Raw genomic sequence first — 13,739 nt, 5'->3', positions numbered from 1 at the left:
CTTTTAAGATTTCTTGGTAAGCAGCCCAAAATTGTTGCCATTGAAACTATGCACCACAATTTTTAATTTTTAGTTTGGCGACCTTCTGTGGATTGCTGTTCGCCTGGTATTTTATCTGAAATTTAATGAAGAACTGACAATTCAGCGGACCACAAAGCTCAGCCTGAAAATACCCATATTAATAAAAAATCAAGCTTTTCATAATATTTGTTTGCATTTTGTATTAATTTCTCATAATATTTGCTTAGCTATTTACAATAAATGCAAGAATTTCATTAAAAAATCTATTTTCATGAAAAATATTTTAATATAACATAATATAGTAAATATTTGAAACGGTCAGAAGCCGGTTGATGAGTTTATGAAGCGGTGCATGCATTCACGCAGATGAACATTGTGATTCCGAGTTCAAATCGCAAGCATTTATATCGATTTAAAGATGTCTCTGCCGGGACGCTTAGAAGACAGGCCTATAAAATCCAGAGCTGAAATGATAGTAAAAGTAAAAATATTAATAAAATCTGACTCCAAACGATATAGCTCCGCGCGGGAATTTTTCCAAACCCCGTCTCAGCGTGTACCATTAGCACATAAGGTAACTTATGGGTCGCGCTATGCGTTGATCACCAATGAGTCGGTCAGGAGAAACAGTTTTATATATACAAATTGCAGCAACAATACTTATACCTTTAGATGATCTAAATGGACTTAATATATCAAAAATATCCGAACTAAAAACCAATAAAGTCAGATTTTAGAAAGATTACATTTTAAATATTTTTCGAGACATTTGGATGCCCATAACTCAGCTAAATGAAGTCCGTTCCTAAAAAGATATACCTCCTTGGAATCGTTAAACTCGTGAAACATAGAATCGATCAAAAATGCTTCATTCCCAGACAAACCCCATTTTCGTCAAAGTTGTGATGTTAGTTCGAGTCCAGCAGACCAAATTATTCGAAAATCGGACATTATATACCCGAGATATTCTAATTTTATTATATTTAAAAATCTTAAAGGACTATCCGGAAATGAAATCTTAGAATTCGACTTTTCGAATGCAATCATTTCATAATTGGACGTAATATGCCCTAGATATTCACATGTTAGTATTATTTAAACTTAATAAACAATTACTCGGACAAGTGAACTCGGAACTTAAAAATAAATGCCCTTTTGTACTTTTAAGCCAACCCAATTATACAGTTTAGTGTAAGGCACCTGAATAAGTAATATTCAATAATTTAATAAAAAGAATGAAAATCAGCGTACAAATTCTTGATTTTTGTTTTCAGTGTATGCCCTGGTTGGGGCATGCCACATGTGACAGTCGTGGGCAGTTAAATTGCGCACGAAATCGATTAAAGTCGCGATGAAAACATGAAATCAGCAATTAAGCGACCGAAGGGCGAGATATTTATTTATATACAATACAATTTTTTTTGTTTCGAATTTTCATTTAACTCTCGCCGCGTCGACAGCAACGATATTGAGCCCAGGCACGCACGTGACTCGGACCCCGGACCTTGCTGCAGAGCTGGTCCCTCATTTTTTTTCGTGGTGGGCGTTACCCACGCATGCATGCAGCATGCATGAATCTGTGTCGCACCGACACTGGTGCCAGAAAGTTAATGCTCCTGTACCGAATAATTCGTAAATGTTTTATTTGAGGCACTCGGCTGGCGCAGCTGGTGGTGATTATCTCCACCCACACACACACACAAATGTATTTGCCATGTCTGTCAGTTGAAAGTATTTTTTTTTGCGGCTGGCGCCGCGCATAAACTTTATTGTCGCCACATTTCGGTTGCATACTTCGAGGCGCCACGGCGTCAAGTGGCATAAGAAAAACTGTGGCACAGTTCAATGAACTTTAAAATGTGTCGCTAGACCAAAAGCTGAGACACGCCCATTGCCGAAATGTTGCAAGTAACGCCCACTCAACACCCTGCCATCCCTTTCGCCTAGTGGTAAGTAATTTTTGATGTCGCTCCATCTTCCATTTCTTATCCTTGGCAAATATTTGTGCAAGTCAGCAGCTGTGGGTGGCCTGGGCTGGCGTAGCTGGATGTGGGTGGATGTGGGGTGGGGTGGGTTCTGCACCACCCCTTGGCATGTTTTTGCGTTATCATTTGACTTGCATGCTTGCAGGCGCTTAGCGGGGCGGGGCGACGGGTCAGTAGAACGAAATTGTTACGGTCTTGGCTGGCAAATGTTTTGGAAATATCTCAAGTGCTATTTATTTTGGTCGGCTGTCAAAGTGCTCGCTCGTTTGAGCTTCTCGAGGGTGTTTCGCAAATTTTATGCAGTGTTTATGTATTTGTGGTTCTCTTTTTGAAGTCTGTGCAGGATTCAATGATAGATTGAAAAGAAATTTAAAAGTACTCGAGTCTGCTACGGGTTACACAGAAGTAATAAAAAAATAGCCATGGGCACTTTAAAGCTCTGGTGAGAATAAGAAAAATTCAAAGGGTTTTAAAGCGGTCTAACCTAGCCAAAATTGTGGGATTTCTTGACTGTATTTCATCGAAAGTTGAGAAAAGATTGAAGAGAAGTAAATAGTTTCTTTGGATCAATAGACTTAAGACTTACCCCATGCTCGAATCGTTCTGCAGGCCTCCTACTCCAGTTCTCTCTGCTCTCTGCTGGGGTTCTGCACGAGGCACCAGAGCAGCTCGCCCAGCAGGCAGACAAAGCCAATGATTAGACCCGAGATCAGCATTATGAGCGGCACATTGAAGTAGTCCAAGGCCAAGGGCCGTGCCTCGAACGGTTCCGATGGTATAAGATTCAGATAGCCAATGTGTATCGTCTGGCGATTGGTGTCATCCGCGAGCTTTTGCATCAGGCCGCTGACAAAGCAGTTGAGCAGCGCCTCGCTCAGCTTGTACTTCAGTAGAAACTGGCGACGCATGGGGTAGCCCGGCAGCGAGTGCATCAGATCGATGGGCAGTGGTCGCATGCGCGGCTTTACCATATACTGTTGCTGGAAATCGAACAGTTCAAGGCGATCGCTGTGGGCAAGATAGGCATAGTTGGTATCGAAGACCCGGCGATGCGCCAATATGAAATCATAGGGCACCACACGGGTTATGTTCCACAGAATGTCCGGAAAGTCGTAGCTCTTGAGCACCGTCTTGTCATAGTCCCCAATGACAATGCTGATGTTCTGCTCGACAAGCTTCTCAAAGCTATTGATTTGCGGCTCGTACAGACCCGTGGACAGAATGGTTGCCAAGAAGGCCAGATAATAGTTGGAGCATATAAAGCCAGACAGAAAAATGGTACAAAAGAGTATGTAGCGCTGGCTGCCCTTAATATCGTTTAGACGAAACCCCGAGATTAGTAAACTGGATAGAATCTCCAGCAGAAGCTTGCCATACTCCCAGCGACCCAGCTGCAGCCAGCAGATGAAGCTAGCAAAGCCGCAGATCATGGCTATATAGAAGACCAACAGCAGCCAGGTCTTCAGCTGCATGGGCGCTATAATGTAATAGTTTTTGGATATGGGCAGCGAGTAGGGTATCAATATATTGCCATACAAATACTTATAGCTAGCCGTAAAGCTAAAGTTGTTGGAGTAGGCCAGCACATCCCCACATATGTCCGACTGATTGAGCTGCAAGAACTTGAGGCAATCGTTGGGCGAATAGACCCTATAGTCGGGCGTCAGTACAGGCACGAATTTGGCACCGCGTTGGGCTAGAAATTCACGCAGCAGCATCAGCGCATAGCCATCGTAGAGCTCCTGATCCGGATAGACCAAGGTGCGTGGCGGATTATTATAGAGGGCCACACGCACCTCCCAACCTTCGAGTCGGTCGAACCAGTGCCGACGCGCCCACAGATAATGATCAATGCTGCTGCGGCGCAGTTGCTGCTGTGGAAATGAGTCGCTGGTATAAAGCTGACCTAAGCCCGACTCATCGCTGCTGTTGAAGATGAGCACATTTGGATAACCCAGTTGCCAGAGGGTGGACAGCAAATGCAGCCAGTTGGCAGCATTGTCGCAGCCCACAATCAGAAAATCCGATTGCTGCATTTGCTCGGGCAACTGCCCGAATATGGTTTGGATTTGTCCCTGGTTGGGCTGAGGCAGTATCATCAAAAGGGGCTGGGGTAGATGAAGGCTGTTGTCGAACAGCCTTGCATAGTCACTCTTCAACAATACGCTAGGAATTTGGCTTAGGGTCTGGCTGATCTGCGTATAGACTTCCAGGGGCTGTGTCGCTTCCGTGTAAACAATATTGGTTCTACTCTCTAGTCCCCGACTGAGTGCAACTATGGTTGAGCCTAGCTCCAAGGTGCTTGGGCCTACATAGGGGAGCAGACAGATAAGAAAAAGAAGCTTAGCCATGTTTCAGATCAGAATCAATCAGAAAATAAGCACGTCTAGAATCGCGTTGTAGAGCTGTGTGGATATTTAGATAAGCTGCAGAAAAAGCAAAGCGTTAAAAGCCGTGTTTTAGACTTGTGAGTCTCAATAATGCGTTAAGTAAAGTGTAGAGGAATGTGGTAGTGGGAGTGTGGTATATGCAGATAAGATAGGATAGGATAGGAAGCTATAACCTCTATAAAGCAGAAGCCAGAGAGTGAATTTTTTTGGGAAAGCCATAACGTGGACAGGGTTGTAAGGGGAAAGTAATAAGTAATAAGGTAGAAGACTAAAGCTGCACTTAAAATAATGAATTATATGATAAATATAGGATGAGAAAGTACAAAGGTAGAGTTGTGTTAGAAATAAAAAAGAAAAGTTTACCTACTAACCCCTACATCTAAAGAGCTAGGATAAGTTGTGTAAGGAGAATGTGATTTCAATATTAAAGGACTAAACACGAACAAAATCTAAGTAAAAGTGACTTATATAGGATAGGAAATATGTACCAATCTTTCTAAAGGGATTATTAGCCCAAAATGGAAGGAAAATAATAAGTGAAGGAAGGATTTATTAGGGGTAGCTGCAAAAAGTTTTAAGTTTCATATTCTTATTTTAAATAGTGTATTACAGGAGAAATATTAACTATAATGTTTAATCTTATCTCTATAAATCTTAAAGCAAAAAGCGTAGTTAAGTTAAAGCAAAAAAGGGAAGGACAGGACAAGATTAGGTAGCATAGAATAGGATAGGATAAATAAGAAACGGATAGGAAAGGAAAAAAATTTTCTCTCCGTGTAACTAGATTGTTGCTTTATTTGCGAGAACTACACACAGAAGTACACACACACACACAACTAGAAAGTGCCAAGGAACAAGCAACTGCAACTGCTAGACTTCATCAAAGCATCCATCAATCAATCAACGCCAAGAGGATTGCACAGTCGGTGCAGTGGATCCTCAACGCTCCCTGCGCATGCGCCAGGCCGTCAACTCGATGACAAATGCGAGGAACGCCAAACCGTAGCCGAAGGCCAGCGACATGGCCGGCATGACGAAATAATCGAGTCCCAGGGACTGCGCTTCGTAGTACTCGGTGGCTAGGAAATGCAGAAAGCCCACGCTGGATGTCATTGTCTCATGGTCGGCATCCAGTGCCAGCTTCTGCAAAAGCCCGCTCTCGAAAGCATTTGCCCAGGCCTCGCTCAGGTGCTGCTTCAAGAACCAGCTCTCACGCATGGGAAAGCCGGCGTACAGAAAGAATATGTTGATGGGTATGCGGCGCATGCGCGGATGCTTCAGATACTTCTGTGCATAGTCGTACAGGTCCATGCGATCGCTGAAGAGTATGTAGGCGTATTGCTGGTCAAAGCCGGTGCGATGCCGCTTCAGCTTCTCATCGGGCACCACCTGTATGATCGGCCAGAGCATATCCGGCAGAAAGTACCTTCTCGTTAGGTTGCTGTCGTACTCATCTATGATAATGCTGATGTTCGCTTCCAGAAGCTGCTCAAAGCTGTTTATCTGCTCCTCGAACACCTCCGTGGTCAGTATGCTCTTCAGATAGCCCAGATAGAAGGTGGAATAGATGAAGCCCGCTATAAAAAGCACAGCAAACAGTATATAACGCTCCCGTCCATGCAGATCCTTCAGAGCGAAGCCCGTAAACAGCAGCGAGCTGATGGCTTCCAGCAGAAAGGTGCTGAAGATCCAGCGTCGCTGCTGCTGCCAGTGGATGCAACTCATAAAGCAGACGATGAAGCCGATATACACAATCAGGCAGATCCAGACCGTCGTATGGAACGGGGCTATGAGATAGCGAAATGAGCTCAAAGGTTTCGCATTGGCCACCATAATATTGGCATATGCCATGCGTATGGCATTTGTTACGACAAAGGTCTTATCCGAGCCCTGAGCCAGTGCATCCGCGCACAGATCCACACGTCGGGCTAGCAGGGCCTTAACGCAGTGTCCGGGCGAATCGTTGGGCGTGTGAACGGGCACAAATCTGGCATTGTGCGTGGCCAGAAAATGTCGTACGAAGCGCATATAGTAGCCGCCATAGACCGGCCCGCCCCACTCGTCCTCATAGTAGAGGCAACGCGGTGGATTCGAGTAGACCGCCACGCGTATCTCAAAGCCATGCATATCGCTGAAGCGACCACGCGTTGCGACATAGTTGCTCACACTGGTCGGTACGAGTTCCAATTGGGGAAACATTTGCTTCTTGTAGAGCGCTCCCTGCCGGCCTGTGTGCAGGAACAGCAGCCTGTAGTAGCCCAGCTCCCAAGCCTGCTGCACAAAATCCAGCCAGATATCAGTCACAGGGTATTCCTTCAATACCAGCATAAAGTCCGCTTTCTGAAAGAGGAAACGCAGCTGTTCGAACAGCTCAATTGGAGGTGTCTCCACAAGCAGCACGAAAAGCGATTTCTCATCTAAGAACTGAACTAGTTCCATGGCATTAAGTGCGGAACTATTAGGTGAGCTTATAATCAGCTGAGTCATGGGCTTTATTTCGAGTAGATAATTCAGTTCATCTAACTGCGGATTGTAAACAACGTTCGCTTCCATTTCAAGGCGTTCATTGAGCTCATCAATAATGACAGGCAATAATTCCTCAGCGCAGCTCTTGTCCTGCAGGATCAAATGCAGAACTAGAAAAAAGCGCACTAAAAACGCCATCTGCAAGAGATATTTTCTCGGCTTATACAAATATATTCGTGTGTACTTTTCTTATGTTTTATTGTGCTGAACAAGACTGTGGCTGTCACAGTCTCGGAGGTTTCCGTAGTCGATCAATACTGTAGCTGCAAATATTCGCAGTTCTGTAAAAGGAATTGTTTTGGTTCAACTCTGACTCAAATGTTAAAAGGCTGTTAAGTATGTGACAATAACAGACAGCACAATTGAACTCTAAAATATTCAATAAAAATCTGTAAAAAATAATTAAATCTGTAAGGTTAAAGGGCTGAGTATCCAAGCATAACTGGTTCCTACAGCGTGGTTCAACATATATTTCCAGCTTTGGTAAAATACAAGGGATATTTAAATGGCTGTTAAATAAAGAAATGTTAAGAACGAACTGGTTCTTAGCAGTTTGTACCCTCTTGTTTTGCAGCTATAAACTTTAGATTTAATATAGAGCATCATACAAAATGTATCAACATTTCAGAATTAATTTCTAAGAAAAGTTTATAAATGATATGGTTCATATTTCAATTTGATAAATCAATATGACAAACCATATGAAAAATGTGTTCTTTGGTTTATAGGATCAAATTCGCTTTAAGCTCTGATTGTTGATAGTTCCTCCATAAGTTCCATAGGAATAAGTGTGTCATGCTTTAGTATTTGTTTAAGGTTAGCTTAGGTTGAACTCTCTACAGTGATTGCACTTGGGACAGAGGTTCTCACCTAATCTTAATATTATTATTAAAGATAGATAATTTAAGGAAAGTAAATCGAAGCTATGTGTATTATAGCTCCGGCCTTCAGTAAGGTACAAATGTAATTAGTTTTGCAAGATTCTTAACTCAAGCTAGGTTGTCTAGGTTCTAGATTGAATTGTTTTCAGCGACTCTTTCTAGACGTGTCTGACAGTTAGAGTGGTTCAATTGAAACTGCAATTGTTGTTGTTTATTGGTTCACTGATTGTTGCCAATTGGCTTCAATTAGCAATTAGTATATACGCATTTGGTATTTACGATTCTGTATTTATTTGTTGCTCAACTCATAAATATTCCATTCCAGCTAATTAACTCTCTGGCAATTAACACTCGCCCACCTACGCATTGCATCCTGTTCTATTATATTGGTTCGATTAGGGCACAGCTGTTTAGCCATATTTATATTTACCGATCTGACTCGTATTTATATTTAGCTTTATAATTTTCATGCCTATGCCAAAGCACAATGCCAACAATAATATCTTTGTATCATTGTTGATATAAAGGTCTGAGGCGTTTGGATCGTGTCAATATTTTCGCGTTTGGCGTTCGGCGTTTCGCGTTTCGTCGCGCCGCCTAGACAGAGTTACCAGAGAGTTTTAGATGGCTCCATGGAAAATACCAGGGCATTTGACATGCGGCTTGGCACTGTGGCGCCATTTTTGGCTTAACGACGGCGATCGCAACTAAAAATAGATGCAGACAATTCAAATGTAGTCGCACGCTCTCGCTCTCTCCCTCACTCACCCACTCTCTTTCTCGCTTACTCACTCACTCACTGACTCTTTCTATTTGCTGGCCAATCACAGAGCAAAGCCAAGTAGCGTCGTTGTTGCGCTAGGGGGGCCGCGCTGGGAGGGGCTGTTAATCGCTCTGCGCGCGGCTGTTAAACAATTAACTGTTGCCGCTGTCGCTGTCTGATTTGTGGCGCCTGATTAACGGTTGTCAGGCACTGTAATGCTTAACTACTGTACCGGTTCCGTCTGCTGTTGTTGTTGTTGCTGTAGCTGTTATGTTAGGCGTATGTTAAATGCACGCTGACTGCCTGCTTATGAGCACTTGAGTAGGGTTAACGAATCGCCCGCTAATAGGCGTGCAGAATTTTTATTTTATTTACTTCTTTTTTGGGTGTGCACAGCTTGTGGGAATATTTTTTTTTTATTTGTTCTGCTTCTGAGCGTACGGATGAGTCACTGTCCAGTAAGGTCCCATTGGCAGTCAGTTAGTGGGTCAGTGCACTGCAGTTCTTGACACGTGCAATAATTGGGGCATTGACATGGGTTAACAGAATGTTAACCATAGCAATTAGCATTAAGTACTGCAACGGTATCTGCTACGCATCAGTGTGTTGAACAGTGTGTCAGTATATACTTGACATTTGGAGTAAATGTTAAAGTAAATGTTAATAGCTACCTTCAAAATAACTTTTTTTCTTGTCCAGACTATTGTATTATATTTAACAAGTAATTAAAGTACACAAAGTTTTAACTGGTAATTCAAGTAAAACTCAGTAAGGGCTTGTAAATTGGTGAAAATATAATTTTGCAAGTGCCTACAATTAAGTTATCAAATCGATTTTGGAAATGAACCTCATTCTGCTGTATAGAAATCGAAATTTTCTTTTAACATAGTTAGGACCAAGTAAATGGAGAAAATGGGACGGAAAAATCAAATCCTTAAAGTAAAGTTAGTTAAAATGTAATTTCAAAATTAAATACATCAAATGAATATCAAAAAGGCATTCCGGAGTTACTTTTAAAGAGCTATTCCAGTTAGGAATATGTGTAAGTCTATCTTAAATATTCCAGAAATATATGTCTTAATAATCTTAGTTTGCATGCTAAATATAATACATTTGCTCTACTTTTTATAATACACTGCACTATAGTATCTATCTTAAGAGTTAATAAACCCCTTCAATAATCTATCGTTTTCCTGTAACTCATTTTGTGGGCTTTTAGGTAAATCAGCTTTATTTCCAGCAGCTGCCCAGGCTAACTCTTATATACTCATATCAAGCTACTATTTAACCCAGTCAAATGCCATCATATAGCATTCTCTCAACTCTTCCGAGTGACTCACAGATACACACACACACACGCACAGTAGTCGAAATTTGCAGGCAGCGCATAATTAATAAGATAAGGAAACCCACTTGGAACAAGCACACAAGCCGCCCCGAAACACCTCGGGCTGAAGGTCAAACTAATAATGATTTAGATAATAAAAAAGAGGAGCCGAAATGATCCAATGCAATGCAGCGCCGGGCAGATGAACCTGCTACCAAGCCGGAGTCAAGAGCAGCAGCTGCCCCGCGGCTGCTGACAAACCAAACAAAAATGAAAAGGGAGGTGGGCTAAGAGGTTGTATGGGGGCAGGGGGGGGGGGGGGGTGGAGATTGGTAGAGGAGAAGGCAGTGCCTGGCAAACGATCATAAATACCAAAGGGTAACGCCTATTCTTACACGCAAGCGTCTGCATTTCCTCGTATAGCCGCAGAAAATATTAAAACGATGCGACGTGACAGATTACAAAACGTTTGACACCAGCGCCAAAGCCGCCAAGAGTTGCCTCCAGAAGAGGCAGCAGCAGCCGAACCAGCAGCAGCAGCCACTTGCCACACGACGTTGCAGTCACGAGCTGGGCCACAGTGCAGCCAAGAAGAACAGACTAACAGACAGAGGCTCGCATTTGTGGGCTCTTGTCTGGGCCTGGTTACTCCTTGGGGTCGCTCCGCTTGGCCACTGCGTGCGAGTAAATTGCCTGCCGGCTGCCACAGTGTGGAACGAGCACTCAGAATCGGACTTGCAGCAAATGCAGCGCGCGTCACAAATTAATTCGCTGGAGTTGCAGATCGGTACGGTTCCCACAGTAGTTGCTCGCGGGTGCCCCCCACGCCACTTGGAGTCTGCTGCTTCTGCGTGTCCCTCGCTGTCTAGTTCACCTGCGCCTGCGCAGCGGTTCTTCTGGCTGCGGAGGCTGCGCTCGTGAGTTATGACAGACAGCCCAACTGTGTGGAGGCTGAAACAGGACTCAGAATTCAGATACCGCGTGCCTCTTATGCTTGAGCGTGCAATTTCGATATCCTGTAAACGGGGTTTGAGGGGTATATTGCAAATGGAGTGAAAAATGTAAAAAAAAGACCAAAGAGGATAGCAAACTGTTTGGTATTGGCTCGGTTACTGGAACTTTTTGGTTTATACAGGGTATATATTGTTGTAACTTAGTGATTTAAATCGGTTAAGAAAAAGTCGCTTGAGCAGCGCAGTGAGCTAGTCGTTGGCAGACTAAGCACGAAGTTCAGGGATCGAACCCAGGTCAAGACAAAAAGCTCAAGGATAGGAACGTAATATAAAGTTTTGGTTTTACAGGGTATATCAGATCAGACCCTTCGCAATGCCAACGCCTAAACTTGCTTCTAATTCAGTCAGTCAGCGAGCAACAGTTCAGCAGACCAAACGTGGATAAGATTTTGCGTATGCGCCGCGTAATTGACTTGGAAGTTATGAACCTTTAAATGTGGCCACTGCAGCAGCAGCAGCAGCAGCAACAGCAGCATCCATGGCATTCCGAACCACGGCATGTAATTTTAATTTTCTCACTTGATTGCCCCATAGCTCCACACTGCACTCATTCATATGACTATGGCTGAGGGGGGAGGGACTGGAGAGCGGGTGGGCCATTCATACAATTCATATGGAACGCGTTTTGGTCATTGAGGTTCGTTATTGGTTTCGATGAGTTCTTGCCCGAAAGGTTGCCATTGCCGTTGCCGTTGATTAGCCCTTGACGTACAAAATTTGCTGAGGGCATCAGTTAAGAAGACTTGTTAAGAATATCAGACAAATAGCTGTTGGAACTAATGAAGTACCGAAAGGAATTTGTATATTTAGGTAAGATTAACTTGCAGTTTCACGTTAGATGTGATTTCTAAGTGATCCACCTGCTGGTTCAAACCACAGGCTAATGTATTGTGTAGTTATGATAGCCGTTTTGCCATAGAAAAAAGGTTTTTGGCCAAAGCAATTGATAAAAAGGGTATATTTATATTAGAGCATAAGTAAGATTTTATCGATCCCCAAAAATAACCGAAGATATATTCTTTTTTTCCTTTCTTGCCCGCTAGCTAAGATCAGGAAACATAAAGCTGTTTTTGGCAAAGAGATACATGAAAAAATCATATATCTTGTTCCGCCTTCGTAAGATTTTATCGATCAATATACAATATTTGAAAATCAACAATTTTTTCAATTTTTGATTGGATAATGCATATCTAGGAAATAGAAAAAAAGCATTTTTAGCAAAGAAATTAATAAAAAAAAAGTATTTTTATTTCCGCTGAAGTAGGAATTTTTGGATCAATATAAGAAATCCGAATATAATTCGTTTTCTATTTTTTTCTTCTTTCTTACCCTATAGCTCCATACCTCATAACGTTCTAATTTATTGAGGATATCTAGAAACTAAGTATAAACATAAAGCCTTTTTAGGCAAAGCAATTAGTGAACAAATATTTTTTTTCCGCTTAATTAAGCTGTTATCGGTTAATATAAAAAGTTTCAAATCGAATTCTTTTCTTTTATTTTCTTTTTTACCCTCTAATTTCTTACATCACAGTATTCTAGTGCTAATTACTATATTTGCAAAATGATTGCAAAAAATATCGTCGAGAAACGTTTGTCAAATACTCATGTGAATTTCCCGTGATAAACGGCAAATTTGTCTAATTAAGTTGAGAATGCTAAATCGGAGAAACCCTGTGATCTGTGCCGTTTAAGGAATGGAATGATAGCAGAGGGGGGCGCAAGGCGGAGGTAACTATGGCATATTAGGCGAACAATGTGAACGTTTCAATATTAAAACAAATAATTAGCAAAATGGCACAAATTCGCGTATAGTAACTGCGGCACAATGGGGCAAGTTCATTATTTTTGACAATATTTTTTGTGGACATATTAAGTTTGCCTGTTGCCGATATTAAAGTATCGATAGCTGCTTACATATATATATATATACTAGCGGGTATAACCCGGCCTTGCCCGTGGCACGTATGTTATAAAATCAATGTTCTCAAAAAAATTTGAAATGATTTTGAAACTGATTTGACGGTAAACACATAACTTTCATACAAACGTTTTCCGCCAATTTACCACTGTTGCGAGTGGAATTTCCCAAATCGCTGAAACACGAATTCATTACATTCTTATGTAGAGCTTTGAAAATAAGTTTGAAGCAAATCGGACACAATTTAAAACTTCGCACAAAAAATCCACCTGAAAAAGTTTGGATTCTGCGAAAAGTGTGAAACACGTCTCAAATGATTTTTCTTATAGATCTTTGGAAACGAATTTGAGCGCGTAACGTCACCCAACAAATCTTTGACCTCCATTTCCACCAAGAAGGAACGGATTTTTCGAAAAGTGTGAAACACCCCTCAAATGAATTTGAACAAAGATTTTTGAAAATAAGTTTGAGGCCGATCGGATGGTAAACAAAAAAGTTACATACAAACGTTTTTTCGCGATTTTCCACACTTGCGGGTGGAATTTCCCAAATCCCCTTCATAACGTGCACCTACATCACATAAAGTAGCTACAGTGAACATTTCAGCTTCATAGCTCTTACGGTTTGGGCTGTGCGTTGATCACCAATCAGTCAGTCAGTCAGTCAGTCAGTCAGTCAGTCAGTCAGTCAGTCAGTCAGTCAGGACAAACAGTTTTATATATAGAGATTGAATATGTCTCAAAAAGAATACTTTACTTTACTTTTATCGATAAATAGGTCACACGAAAAGTGTTACTTTTTTCTTTATCTATATTCAAGTTTATCAATGACTGCTCATATATTGAATAGGTCACAACAATAGAATTTTCCTTTATTTTTTTACAATAGCATTATCTTTAATTTCGACCGACA

The 13,739-nt window shown here is 41.9% G+C and overlaps 2 protein-coding genes across 2 annotated transcripts; both read right to left on the bottom strand.

Annotated features, from left to right (window-relative positions):
* Positions 1-322: 322 nt before the first annotated feature.
* On the bottom strand, positions 323-4,357 carry LOC135427184 (uncharacterized). Its single transcript, XM_064680632.1, has 2 exons — positions 2,593-4,357; positions 323-485 (listed from the first exon to the last, which is right to left on the bottom strand). The coding sequence occupies exon 1, from the start codon at positions 4,355-4,357 to the stop codon at positions 2,621-2,623; it is 1,737 nt and encodes a 578-aa protein (XP_064536702.1). The 3' UTR covers positions 323-485; positions 2,593-2,620.
* An 875-nt stretch (positions 4,358-5,232) lies between these two features.
* Positions 5,233-7,173, bottom strand: LOC135427099 (uncharacterized). Its single transcript, XM_064680524.1, has one exon. The coding sequence runs from the start codon at positions 7,058-7,060 to the stop codon at positions 5,336-5,338; it is 1,725 nt and encodes a 574-aa protein (XP_064536594.1). The 5' UTR covers positions 7,061-7,173; the 3' UTR covers positions 5,233-5,335.
* Positions 7,174-13,739: the final 6,566 nt, after the last annotated feature.

Source organism: Drosophila montana, unplaced genomic scaffold, assembly GCF_035044405.1.
Source record: "Drosophila montana isolate Dmon_TW-CO22-7 unplaced genomic scaffold, ASM3504440v1 contig_2127_1, whole genome shotgun sequence".
In the NCBI taxonomy this organism is placed as follows: domain Eukaryota; kingdom Metazoa; phylum Arthropoda; class Insecta; order Diptera; family Drosophilidae; genus Drosophila; species Drosophila montana.
Note: the sequence above shows the minus strand (reverse complement) of the source record. Positions and strands in the feature narration are given on the sequence as shown.